General features: G+C 34.2%; 1 protein-coding gene across 1 annotated transcript in view; it reads right to left on the minus strand.

Annotated features, from left to right (window-relative positions):
• Positions 1–2,296, minus strand: part of LOC117175577 — a 2,763-nt gene extending 467 nt beyond the window's left edge. The window contains exons 1-2 of the mRNA XM_033365284.1: positions 1,118–2,296; positions 56–1,003 (exon numbers count right to left, since the gene is read on the minus strand). Of these exons, the coding sequence (XP_033221175.1) occupies positions 56–1,003; positions 1,118–2,296 (2,127 nt within the window). The remainder of the gene's footprint in view (positions 1–55; positions 1,004–1,117) is intronic.
• Positions 2,297–13,795: the final 11,499 nt, after the last annotated feature.

Below are 13,795 nucleotides of genomic sequence, written 5' to 3' on the forward strand. Positions count from 1 at the left end.
GAGCTTCGCCTTGCCATTTAGTCCGTTTGTTGATCGCTGGTAAATATTCTTTCACCCAACGCCGCCAAAATTGATCGGCAAAGTGTTGAGAGATACGCCATTCTCGACGTAGGTTGTTGTCATTGAAAAAATCGCCGGGAGGACCATGTGATTCTTGAGTTTTTCCAGGTGTCAACATCAAGAAATCATTTGATGATAGACTCGTCAAATCTTCAGGATCGTCAGACACGTGCGTCAATGGTCGGCTGTTCACTGAATATTCCGCTTCGGCGAATAAAGTCTGAAGCACTTCTTCACGTGGTGCTTGTTCTAGCAAGGTCGACTCTAAAGCTTTTTTTACAGACTTTACCAGGCGTTCCCAGCGGCCACCCATATGCGGAGTAGCTGGAGGAATAAAATTCCATCGTATTTGGAATTTTGACGTCTGTCGTAGGATCTCATTTTTATCGAGCTCTTGTACGGCCCTTTTCAATTCTTCAGATGCTCTTCTTAAATTTGTTCCGTTGTCCGAGTACATTCGTAGGGGATGTCCTCGTCTAGCCATCATCCGACGGAAAGCCATGTTCATTGAGTCAGTCGTTAATGAGGCCGCTATTTCAAAGTGGACTGCTCGTACAGTCAAGCAGGTAAACAACACTCCATACCTTTTCTCCCTCCTTCGTCCAATCGTCACATAAATTGGCCCAAAATAATCGACTCCCGTGTCAGTGAAAGGTCGAACGCGATTTTGCACCCGCGGAGCTAGCAAGGGTGCCATCCTTGGCACTGCAGGCATCGATCTTCGGTGCTGGCAGAGAAGACACTCGCGCCATGCTTTCTTTACTACTGTCCGGATTCGTGGTATGTATAACCTTTGTCGTAGGTCGTTGACTACCCTTTCTCTTCCATGATGTCCTGCTTGGCGATAATAATACATCGCTAGAAGTTGGGTTACTGGATGTTTACCATCTAGGATGATTTTGTCGCCTGATAGGACCATATCAGCGGTCACTCGTCCTTCCATCTTAATCAGTCCATTCTCCATTTTCGGACAGAGTTGTTGGATTTTCGAAGATTTTTAAATAGGTTGGCCATTTTTCAATTTTGTCCATTCTTCGGTGTATGATTCCTTTTGTGCTTGGATCATAATATCCAGTTCTGCTCGTTGAACTTCCTCTGCTGTCAAATCCCAGACTCCTCCATTTTTCTCCAATTTCGACACTTTCTTAGACCATATGTCATACAAACGTCTGACCCAAGCTTGTGTACGGACTAGTCGAAGCCATGAAGAAAATCTCGTCGCGTCTAGTAGAGCCTCTTGCGTGGCGATTAAGGTGCCGCAAAACTCTTTCTTGATCTCAAGAGTTGTTGGGTCCGGTGTCTGTACATCGTTGACCTTCTCTTTAGGCCATTCTGTTTCAGGTTGGATTAAGAATTCCGGTCCATTAAACCAACGATCATTTTCAAATCCTTCGTGCTGCGAATTACCTCGAGTGGCATCATCTGCTACATTCTCTTTCGTTGGTACCCATCGCCAATCTGACACTGACTTGTTGTCCGAAATTTCAGCTATTCGATGCGCAACAAAAGGTAAGTATTTCCTGACGTCTGATTTCAGCCAGCAAAGTACTGTCCTGGAATCCGTCCAAAATACCCTTTTTTCAATGCGAAAGGTGTGTTGACTACTTATGAACTGTGATAATCGGCAAGCCATCACTGCTGCTTGAAGTTCAAGACGTGGAATCGTCAATATTTTCAGTGGAGCCTCTCTACTTTTGGCTATGACTAGTGATAACTTCATACCACTGGTACCTTGAATTCGGAAATAGGTACAAGCAGCAAACGCCTGTTCACTGGCGTCACAGAATACGTGAAGTTGAATTTCTTGTATCTCACCGATTCCCAGTACGTAACAACGTGGGATTTTCAAGGTCTTCGCTCGTTGCAGGTCTTCCAGCCAGGTGGTCCATTTTCCGAGAATTTCATCAGGTATCCGTTCATCCCAGTCAGTACTACGTCGCCAAATTTCCTGCATAAGCAATTTTGTTTTCAGCATCAGGGCTGTAAGCAAACCTAGAGGATCGAACACGGACATGACCAGTCGCAGCATTTCTCTTTTCGTAGGAATTTTTTCGCCGCTTACCAAACTTTCATTCAATTTTGGAAAATCTGTTTTGAAAGTAAAGCAATCATTGTCAGGTGCCCAAATCACACCCAGGACTCTTTGTAAATTTTCTTCGTTGAAATTCAATCCGCTCCCCGACGGGGCAAGATGATCTTGTGGCAACGTTTGTAACAATTCTACAGAATTGGACATCCAGTTGCGTAGGCTTCCTGAAATTCTCTAGTATTTCTGTTTCTTATTTCATGAGCGATATAAGGAGAGCAAATGGCTCCAAATATCATTGACTGCATTCGCATTACAATCAATTTTCCCGTTCTTTTCGTCTCGTTGTAAATAGCTTTGACTGTCCTGATCTTCTTCTCGAATTCTTACTTGGGAAAACATTTCCTTTAAATCTCCACAAATTGCTATTAATCCTTGTCGAAAAGTAAACAGTACTCAGTATAACAGTACTCAGTCGTCGGGCGTATCCCTTCTTCTCATAGTCATTTAATTTCTCCATGTAGATTTTTCCAAACTCAGGATTTCTTGCTAGTTGTCGGTCAATCGAAGCAAATCTTCTCTCTGCATTTTTTCTGCTTTCAGGTAAATTTTCGATATCAGTCCGCCAGAGAAGGCCGACTTCCCAGCGATTTTCTTTGCGTTTTGCTGTTTTTTCAATTATTTCCTTTGTTCTCTTTTCTTCTGAAGAACAAAGGTTTTCTTGAGCGGGAGAAACTCCAAAGGATTCGGTTGTCCAGAAATTTTTCAAAACGTCATGAAGTTCCACGTCGACCTGTTTTCGATGAAACAATAACGTAAAATCTCCGTCGACTCTGTCTGAGTCGTATTTCCCGTGTATTGTCCAACCTAATTCTGTAAAGAACACGACTGTGGCTCCAGGCTTCCCTACGATGGTTTGTTTAGCCCTTATCAGATGTTCGTGATCCATTCCAATCAAAATTCGAGGTCTTGCATGACTCAACTCGGTTATATCAATGTTTATCAAATGAGGCCATTTCTCACTATCAGCCTTCACCGTATGAGTGGGCAATGATAATTGCCGCACAGTTTGTATATCAGTAAGTTTATATTTCTTACTGGTTCGTCCTTGAACATGTAGATTTACTAACCTGGATGTTCGGTCCTTGAATTCAATATCATCTGTGATCCATTGCGAATTCAAAGGCTCGTTGGGTCCATGCAATCCCAATTTTCTGGCTACCTCCTCCTCAAGCAAAGTTACCGTTGATCCTGAATCCAAAAATGCATGTGTTTCAATTTGTCCTTCTGGTCCATACAGTGTAACAGGTAAAATCATCAGCAAAACTGTCTTTCGGTTTCTACGCGTGAAGTTCACAATCTCTTTTCCGTTGATATTAGCAGGTTCTGTAGCATTGGACGAGCTGGGTTTAGAATTTGGTTGAGAAGCACTGCTTTCTGACCTTTCACGATTTTGATGTAGCATTCGATGATGTTTCCACTTACACCCATCTTTGCCGCATACTTTTCGGTTACAGTCCTTCTTCGTATGTTCCGTTGACAGGCAGCAGAAATACACTTTGGCTTTCGTCACCCATTTCCAGCTCTCGTCGACGGTCAACCTTTTAAATTGTGGGCAACTCTCAATATTGTGTGGCTTAGAACAATGAGCGCACATTGCCTCTTTCTTTTCTCCGTTTGAGACCGCTAACACACGTTTATTTCTATCTCTATCGTGCGTAGGACGTTCGTAGATCACAATTGCCGCATTTGCACGCTCTTCAAGCCACTGTGAAAATCCGATCATCGATGTTTGATTTCGATTCCGTGCTACTGATTCGCCCCATCTGTTTTACAATCCGTTGGGTAGTTTTCCTATAAAAAGTTTAAGAAGATGAGAATCCGTGAGACCTGAAGATTGAAGAGATTCTACCGTAGTTACCGGATTGGATACCGCATCCGCAAATTTTATCAATGTCATTGGTTTGTCGTCTTTGACATTAGGCATCCCAGTAACTTGGCTTTTCAGTTCGTCGATTATATACTCTGGACGACCGAAACGTCGCTCCAAAGTTGTTATCACTCTTTCCACGTTTGTAAACACTAGTGACACTCGGACTGCCTCCAGTGTTTCACCTTTAAACACTTTCGTAATCGAAGCATATTTTCTCTCGGTGAAAATCCGCATTCTTTAGTAGATTCGCGAAAACTTCCTATAAACAATTGCCAATCTGCTGGGTTGCCGTCAAAGGGTGGCAAATCTTTATCAAGGGCTTGTCTTGCCATATATTTGTGACTCACTTTCACTTCAGGCACCAATTCATCTCTTGGCCTTTCTTGCTTCTTCGGGTTGTCATTTATCGCACTTTTCTCTGACTTTTCAGGTAGAAGATTACTCGATTTTCCGATCGATGAGCGTACTTTCGAGACACTAGTCCGTTCCGTGCATCCAAAGTGAGCTGACCCTCTATCTTCGCTGCTGTCTCCAGACAGACTTTCTGCACGTTCGTCTAGTTTTGCCTGTTCTAACTGGGCTCTCATTTCCACTAATTTCTTTTGACGATCAGCCTCCTGTTCCACCAAAACTCTTTGGTGTTCGGCCACTTCTCTTTCAATTCGGGCGATTTCCTCAGTTTTCTCTAAATCTATCTCTATTTGTCTCCGCTTAATAGTACTAGCAGAGGATGTTCCCGATCGCCTAGACTTAGAGTAACGCGAAGTTCCTGAGTGCAATTCATCCGATCGTTTCGCCTGTGAATAACGATCGAAATTCTCCATACTTTTGTCATTTTCCGCAAGCACATCAGCTCTCACGGTTTTCATTTTCGGTGCCGTTCTCTGTTTTGGCTGTTTAGACTCATATGTAAATCGGTCGGGTAATAATCCTTTCGTTTTCCTCTCACTTCTTCTTAGTATTTCTTTCTCCGGGATCTCGGTTGAAGCTGAAGTTGAAGGAGGTACGGTGTCCCCACTCTCTCCCATTTGTGTTGGATCCGTTATCAATCCATCTCCTTCTTGCGTCTTCTTCTGCTCCCCCTCGTTACCTAATCCGTCCATAGTAACCAGGTTTTTGAGTATTGATAATCGGGTAAATACACTTATTCCTCTCAAAAATTACAGCTTTATTTCGGCACAAATATCAATTGCACTGTTCACGAGTATATGAGAACTCTCACACGTATTTCTCAATTTCTTCTCGTGTCACGTATGTCGTAAACGAAACACACACTTTTCTCAATTCACGATATCCAATCATGCACTTATTTCACAGTTTTCGGTTCCAAATCCACCGCTTAAGATCCGGCTCGAAGGACCATTTGTTTCGGACTGTAAGGGATTTATGAGCTCTTGTAGACAGAATTATTATAAAGATATTTATTTTTATTACAAGCACTTTGGTTAACTATTTTTATTACATAAATTGAGATAATATATTTGAATATAACTTTAATATGATTTAAAATTAAAATATTTGACAAAAATTTGGAGAGGTTAAAGTTCGTCTACTCGGAGGTAGATCTTGATCGATACCCGTTCTGTACGATACTGATTTCACCCATGTCGGTTGCTAAGCTGGCTATATTGGCGACGTTGTCATCTACATTAGAATTACATTTTTTTATCGGAGTTATAACCTGGCAACCTAGTAAACTGGCGACCGGCCGGTCGTAGTGTGACCTGATCTGTTTAAAATTGCTTATCTCTGTTTAGATTAAACCTAAAAGACATTTATGCAACTCTATCTCACATGCTTTCATACATTCAGGATACATAAATTTAATTAAGTTCAAAGCGTCCGACACAGGTTTAAAGGCATGCATTAATTCAGATTTACACCCTAATAATGAAATAGAACTCCAAATCTATGCAGATGGACTTCCCTTAACTAAATCTGGGTTTGAGACGTTTTGGCCCATTCTTTGTAAGGTTCACTGTAACCCTGACGTGTACGTACCATCTCCAGTAGCAATTTACTCTGGGGACTCGAAACCAGTAGATGTGAATTTATATTTTGTTGAGTTTGTGGATGAAATAAATAATTTACAAAGAAACGGTATTGAAATTGATGGAAACCATTCCCTAGTTAAAACCAAATGCTTTATTTGTGACACATCAGCTTGGGCACTCCTAAAATCAACAATTGGCCAACACAGGCACAAATGCATATGAACGATGTTCTGTTGAAGGTGTTAGATTAGAGGGTCGGACAGTATTTCCTAATGTTAATGCTGATGAACGAACAGATAAATCATTCAGTGGTAGAAATCAAGCTAACCACCATCATGGCGTAACAGCTTCATTGCGTATAGTGCCGTTTTTAAATATAATTGCTATCTTTGTTCTGGACTCGATGCATTTGTTATATCGGGGTATAATGAAGCAATTATTAGAATATTGGATCGAATACTGTGTAAACAAATTAAATGCAACTCAACGAAATGAGCTATCAAGACGAACGAAACTCTTGAAACGTCAAGTTCCCTATGAGTATCGACGTAAACCAAGATCGACAGATCATCTTTCTAAGTGGAAAGCTACAAAATACCGTTTTTTCGCCCTCTGAGCTGGTCCTATTGTGTTAAAAGAAATTTTAATTTCGGCACTTTACAAGCATTTTTTACTATTTCATGTAGCTTGCCGAATTTTGTGTTCAGATAAACTTTGTAAAATGTACTGGAGACTTGGTAAAGAATAGTTAATACTGTTTCTTAAATATTTAGGAGAATATTACGGAGCTACCTCATAAATTTTAAACGCACATCATCTTATTCATCTTGCGGATGACGTGTTCAACATGGATTGTAGTTTAAGTCGAATAACAGCGTTTGCATTCGAAAGTTTGTTAGGATATATAAAAAAATATTTGAGAACTCCTTATAGGCCACTTGCACAATTATGTCGACGCTTTCATGAACAATTTTTTGTAAACAATAGGAAACCCGCTGTACCATCGTTATTAGAAATTTTAAAGGAAATGAATGCGGTATTAAAAAATTTAAGTATAAAAACTTCGAGATAAGAACTGCCTCTCCCAACAAGACGTTACTTATGAAAGATAAAACTGTTATCAAGGTCAAGAAAATGCGCATAGTTGACAATAAAATAAAGATTCGAGGTAAAGTCTGGGAGAAAAAGAAGTCGACTTTTACATGGCCGACAGATTCGCGACGTTTAAATATGTGGCAGCTGAATAACAAAGCCTCAAATAATGTTTTAAGTTATGAAATAACAGCGGTAGATTGCAAATTATTACGCTTATCTATTAATATGCAAGAAAAAGGCTCGAAAAAGACTTTTGTTATTCTACTGCTCCACGATTAATAGTTTGTACTTGTATATGTACAGATTTTTATGCTTTGTAAAAATAAAAAAGTGAAGCATATAATCAGAACCCGAGGTGTCGATTATTTCATTTTGTTACAAATTGGAATTTTGTAATTATTCCTAAAAATTCTTTTTATAAAATTACAGTAAGTTCATTATAAATTGTTCTTAGTTAAAGGTTAAAATGATAAACACCTATTAACTAGACTTAAGACGAAAAATAGAAAAGTCCTTTACGACTTGCCACATAATAATTAAATTGGTTTCGGACTGAAAATAAGGTCCAAATATGAGTCAATAAGAGTACACTTTAAAGAAAATGTACAATGATTGAACTATATTTACGTGTTAGTTTCTATTTTAATTATGTATATTTAATGTTTTGTACAACTAGGTGTACTCAATACTCTTTCAAGTAATAATTTTGTTGTTTTTAAACACTAATTTTTATGTTTTTCATATCTAAAAACTATATTCACAGCTGCCAAGTATACTACTATGAAAAAGTGCACGTGCATTTCCAAATATCAATTTCTGAATATTTACGTTGCCACATAGATAAGGAAGCGTAACTTTAGACGTTTATTTCCACAAGTAAAATAAAAATGGAGAAAAATGGCAGGCCACATATACAATCAAACCCACACGTAACATTTGTAAATCCACGTGAATTTTCCAAAATTGAAATCTATAAATGCACGTATAAATCCACGTGTATTTTTTCAAATGTAATGATTTGACTATTATCTACAATCGGTTTTAGAATGAACTTTCTAAAAGTTTCTTAACTGCACTTCTGATGATATAATAAAATATTTACACAACCATGGCTATGTAAACAACAATAAGTTAAGACTTTTCTAAAATCTTGGAAAGATTTACAAAATTGTCTTAGCAATTGCTATGGAGACATATTCAATGATTTTTTATTTTGGAAAATAAATTTTTTAAGAAAATTGAATAAAAATTCAGAGCATTTCCAATGATTTTCTAAAATTTCAGAAAAAAGTGCGAAAGATTTAGAAACAAAATGTTTTCATTCGGTAGGATTCGGAAAAGTTTAAAATAATTGTTGAAAAAAATAAAGTTTCAAATAAAATGATTAAATGTTTCAAAATACTTTTAAAATTGTGGAAGATTTTAAGGAATTAAAAAAAAAATTTGTATGATTCTTTGTTATGAAATATGAAACATCTGGATTTTAACACTTTGAAAAATGTTCTGGGTAAAAATCCTGTTATTCAGAAAGAAAGTAATTTTTCCTTAAATTTTCTGATTTAAGAATTGAGAATAAGCAAAAGAAATTTACTGTGTTTTAGAAAAATATGAAGATGGAACGAAAAAATTTTTACTGCTCGAGGATAATGATAATGTTGTTTATACAGCGGATTCCGATTTTAGTTCTCAAGAAAAAGCGGAATATATAAAAAATAAATACAAGGAAAGAGTAAAGCAGGGTGATTTTCCGAAAATCCTCTTACAAAGCACATTAATATCATCATCAACCTCAGATGATTGTGACTTTTCGTCGGTAAATTATTTTCGTGGCGGTAAATCTAAACCAAAAGTTAATAGAAATACAAAAATTTTTCAACTGAAAATCAGATGTTTATTCATTTCAAAAATTGTTGGAATTCACTTTTAAGTTTTTTTAAACCAATGAATCTTGTGCAAAGTCTTAAATTTAAAAATACATTTTTAATGAAAGAATAATATTTTTCTCAGGCATTATCAAACCATCGTGCACTGAAAACTGCGACCAAAGCCGTTCTCTATTAGTGGAAAAGCAAATTGAAAATTAAAAAATTTGAAATCATAAGTATACAGAGCGAAGATTTCTGTCTACCAGAGCCAAGAAAATCAGATGAACCGTTATTTGAGACATTTGATTTGAATCAAATATTTCTTCCACAATGGCAGCCACATAATAATGCTGAAGACCAGATACTAAATAACGTTGAACAAAATATCAGCAGTGGAGAATCAACTTTTAATAATTTGGCCAGCATCATAAACAATAATGAAAAAGATTGTAATGGAAACAATCATCAAGCTACTGGTAAAGGTTAAGTATAGAATAATACTCAGAATTTGTAGCGATTTGAATTGTGCTACTATTTATAAAAATTTAATATTATTAATAACTTGAAATCTTATGTTTTAATTCCTTTTTCGAAGTTTTATCTCGAACTAAATTCTTAGAAAATATTAAAAAATGTACCGAACAAATCATTCCTCAAGATCAAGAGCGAAATACGTATCATACGAAGTCTGCAAATAATTTTCAACTTAATCTTTCATATAAACATTGCAAATAATGTTTCTAAAGTTTTATTTATAATTTTTAGTAGTTGATCAAGATAAATTAGGTTTCCACGAACAACTAAATAAAAAGAATGCCATAAAAGAAGACGAAGCACATAAAAAGAAACATCAAGGTAAAAACACCGTTAAATAGGTTGAATGAAGACTTTTTTTCTTTCTATTACATTATTATAATATCAATTTTTAGATTCATCTGGACACACTTACAAAAATGTACAAAAAGATGAACATAATTTGAACATCAAAAGGGGATGTATTTGTTCAGGTTAAGTACCACAGATAATGATATTAAAAATACATAAACCATTAGTTTCTGAAAATTATTATCAAAATGAATTAACTTGGTATTAAATTGTTTGTTTAGATACGTAGCTCATATTAGTTGCAATAAAGGGAGTCAGTGTCACTCAAAAAGAAATTTTCGATAGGCAAAAGCGTATTGAAGAGATCCTACATGCCTTAGCTAAAAAACTGGGTCTTTTGCCAAATTCACAAGGTTTTATTGGTAGTAACAATCTGCAACTACCTTTCAAAGAAGTTTCTGAACTTAAAGAGTTCGATGATAAGTTAAATAACGAAGCATTCAGAAATGAATTTGTAAGTCTTAAAAGAAAATATTTTATTGTTAGAAAACAAAGTTTTTAAAAAGATACATCTATTTATATAATAAATTTTGTTGTTTGCAGATTTTATCACTGCACTCCCTCGTGGATAAGGATCTAAATGACTCAAAAAGTGTTTTAAACGTTTTAAAAACAATACTTTTCGAAAAACCTCGCTTTACAATTCACAAACATCAGAAGAATGGCAAACAAGCTCTTGCTCAAAGATTATAAGATTCATCAATGTATTTTAGGTATTTATTACAAGTTATTCTGTATTAAAACAGATTTTTCCTATTTATGAAATTTTTATACAATTTAACTTTTTAATAACAAAAACTTATATTTCAAAGATTCTATCATTCCTAACTTCAGAAGTTATGTTTTCATTTCTTTAAATAATTATTTTCTTATTTACTAATTAGATGCTGTAATGGAAACGCATGGTTCAATCAGCAATGGTGTTAAATCTAATTTCTTAGAAAAAAGTGCATCAGATGCTATTGGAATCATGCTGAGCAATGTGAGAGATTGGGATAGAGGACGCCAAGAACGTCAGGCGGCTGCAAGTAATCATAATATTTAAATTGCAAACATAAAATGTAGTAAATATTTTAATCTAATTTTAATTTAATACGTAATTTTCAATTATAATTCTTTTAACAAAAGTTTTCGTGTATCATATCGTTTGTACCGACTTTAATTATTTGTGATTAATCTGACACAATTTAGGTGTAACAGAAATATAAATAAACCTCATTTGCTGTTTAGTTAGTTGTTCATTAATTAAATTGTTTAATAATGAAATATTAAAACCCTTTTTTCACTAATCGGGCGTAAAAAGTATTGCCCAGCTGGGGCCCAGCTAGTCAACCCGATCTGGGTATTGGTTGGTTTTAGCGTTACAACCCAGATAACAGCCCACCTGGGCGAGACTGGGGTTCCCAGTTGGGACCCAACTGGAACTTGGGCAATCTGGCCGATTTTTTACAATCTTTTTTTATTTACTCATAATAATAATATAACGAGGCTAATGCAGTATATTAAAATTTAATTAATGAATATTGTACAAGATTCTGATTTTTATCCGCTGTGTCTAATCTCCAACAACAAACTACCACCAGCTGCAAGGTTTCAGTGATCCCAGATCTGAAAAGAGACATGGTCCAATACTATCACAGGTATATGTCTGTGCGAATATAGTAGGAGACGATATATATGACTGAGTTGCGCGCGCAACCCATTTCTCCTCTTCTGAATTTGAAAACTCGAAGGTGCACGTTTGCTGGTTAGAAAAACTTAGGCGGTTATATTTATACCTCCATCCACTTTCAAATAAAATCAAGAAATTGGTATGTTAATATTATAATTATATTATATTATAAAATTATTTTTTTTTAATATTTTGATCTGCATTTCAAAGAAATTCAAGAAATTGGCGATTTTCATGATTTGAATACTTCGCACGCCTCTTTATCTGCGCATATTTTGAGGCTCCGTTATTTCAAGTATAAAATATAAATGATATACATATTAATACTATTATATATATAAATATATACATATATTATTAATGATAATATTATAAATATGTTATATTATAAAAGTTTTATTTATATCTTGATCCGAAAGAAATTAAAGAAATTTGCGATTTTAATGATATTTTCATAAATTATTTTTTCCAATAAAAGTCGAAATATCACCTTTTATTTGATAGAAAATTAATTTATTTGGTTAAAAAATAAACTTTTTGGTTGAAAATTCATATATTTTGTTAATTAGATTTTTAAATTGAACTGAATGGTTCGAAATAGAAAGCCTTGAATCGTTAAAATTGTAATGAGCTAAATTTCAACTTGAAAGTAGATTTTTGCAGATTTTGAAGAAAATTAAGCTTTTTGAGAATTGTAATAGATTTTTAAAGAATAATAAAAATTGATATGATTGCTAAGTAAATTGAAAAGATGGATTAGGATCTTTTTTCACGTAATAATTTTAATTTAAAAATCTAATTAACAAAATATACGAATTTTCAAGCAAAAAGTTTATTTTTTAACCAAATAAATTAATTTTCTATCTAACAAAAGGTGAATTTTTGACCAAGAAGATTAATGTACTATAAAAAAAAATATTGTCAAACTTAACCCATATACACGATTAATTTTTAATCAATCCTAGAATGGTTACATTTTCAGATGAAGAAAAATAATTTTTAACAGAAAAAATGAATTTTCAACAAAGTTGGTAAATTGTCAACCAATAAGATAAATTTGCCACCAAGAAAATTAATGATCTACAAAAAAGACAAATTTTAAAGAAAATACATAAATTTTCAACGAAATTATTTAATTTCATAGTGAAAAAGATGAATTATCTGCAAAAAGTTGAATTTTTTAAGCGAAAAATATGAGTCTTCAATCAAAGAGTTCAATTTTCAACTAAATAGTTAAATTTTCAACCATAATTATAAAGCCTTGTTAAAAAAACGTATTTGTTTTACAAAGTAGTTCAACTCTTAGTGAAATACTCGACTTTTAAACCCAAACAGATGTACAGTTGATATTTCAACCGAACAACTGCATTTTTACCAAAAATTACAAATTTTCAACCAAAAAGATTAAATTTCTACCAAACAAGGTCAATTTTTAACAAAATAATGAACTTTCAACGAAATTATTTAATTTGAAAGTCAAAAAGAGTATTATCTACAAAAAAGCTGAATTTTTAGACCAAAAATATAATTTTTCAACCAAAATTTTAATTGTCGACCAAATAGTTTAACTTTCTATCAAATTGTTTACTTTTTACACCCAAAAGATGCATTTTTTTACAAAACAGTAACATTTTTAACAAAAAAGTTAATTTAAAGGCAAATAGTTGAATTTTCAACTATAATAATAAGTCCTTAATAAGAAAAAAGTAATTTTCTTACGAAGTAGTTCAACTTTAAGTGAATAATCGAATTTTCCACTCAAAAATTATGATTTCAATTCTTAACAATATAGTTGCATTTACAACAAAACATATTTCATCAGAATAGTTAAATTTTCAACGAAAGAGATGAACCTTCAAATAAAAAAAAAAAATTGTAACAAAGTAGTTTTTATTTAAAAGAAACCTGTTTTATCATCAGAGATGGTAACCTTACCGACCGTAGATCAACCCTTCAAACCAAGGAGGCAGAAAATCTACACTATCGATGAAGTTAAGAATCTTCAATAACAGAAAATGCTTAACGTCTTAATCAGACTAGATGGAAAATAATATTTTCAAATTAAAATTATTTCCTGAAAAAAAGATCCTACTCCATCTGCACTCCACTGGGAAACGAAGATGGAGTAGGATCTTTTTTCAGGAAAGAAATGAACTTTCATAAAAAAATATTTTATTCAAATATCATTAAAATCGCAAATTTCTTTCAAATTCGAATCAAGATATAAATAAGATTATAGTAATATAACATAATTATAATATTATC

The sequence above is a fragment of the Belonocnema kinseyi genome, chromosome 6, assembly GCF_010883055.1.
Source record: "Belonocnema kinseyi isolate 2016_QV_RU_SX_M_011 chromosome 6, B_treatae_v1, whole genome shotgun sequence".
NCBI classification, from domain to species: Eukaryota; Metazoa; Arthropoda; class Insecta; order Hymenoptera; family Cynipidae; genus Belonocnema; species Belonocnema kinseyi.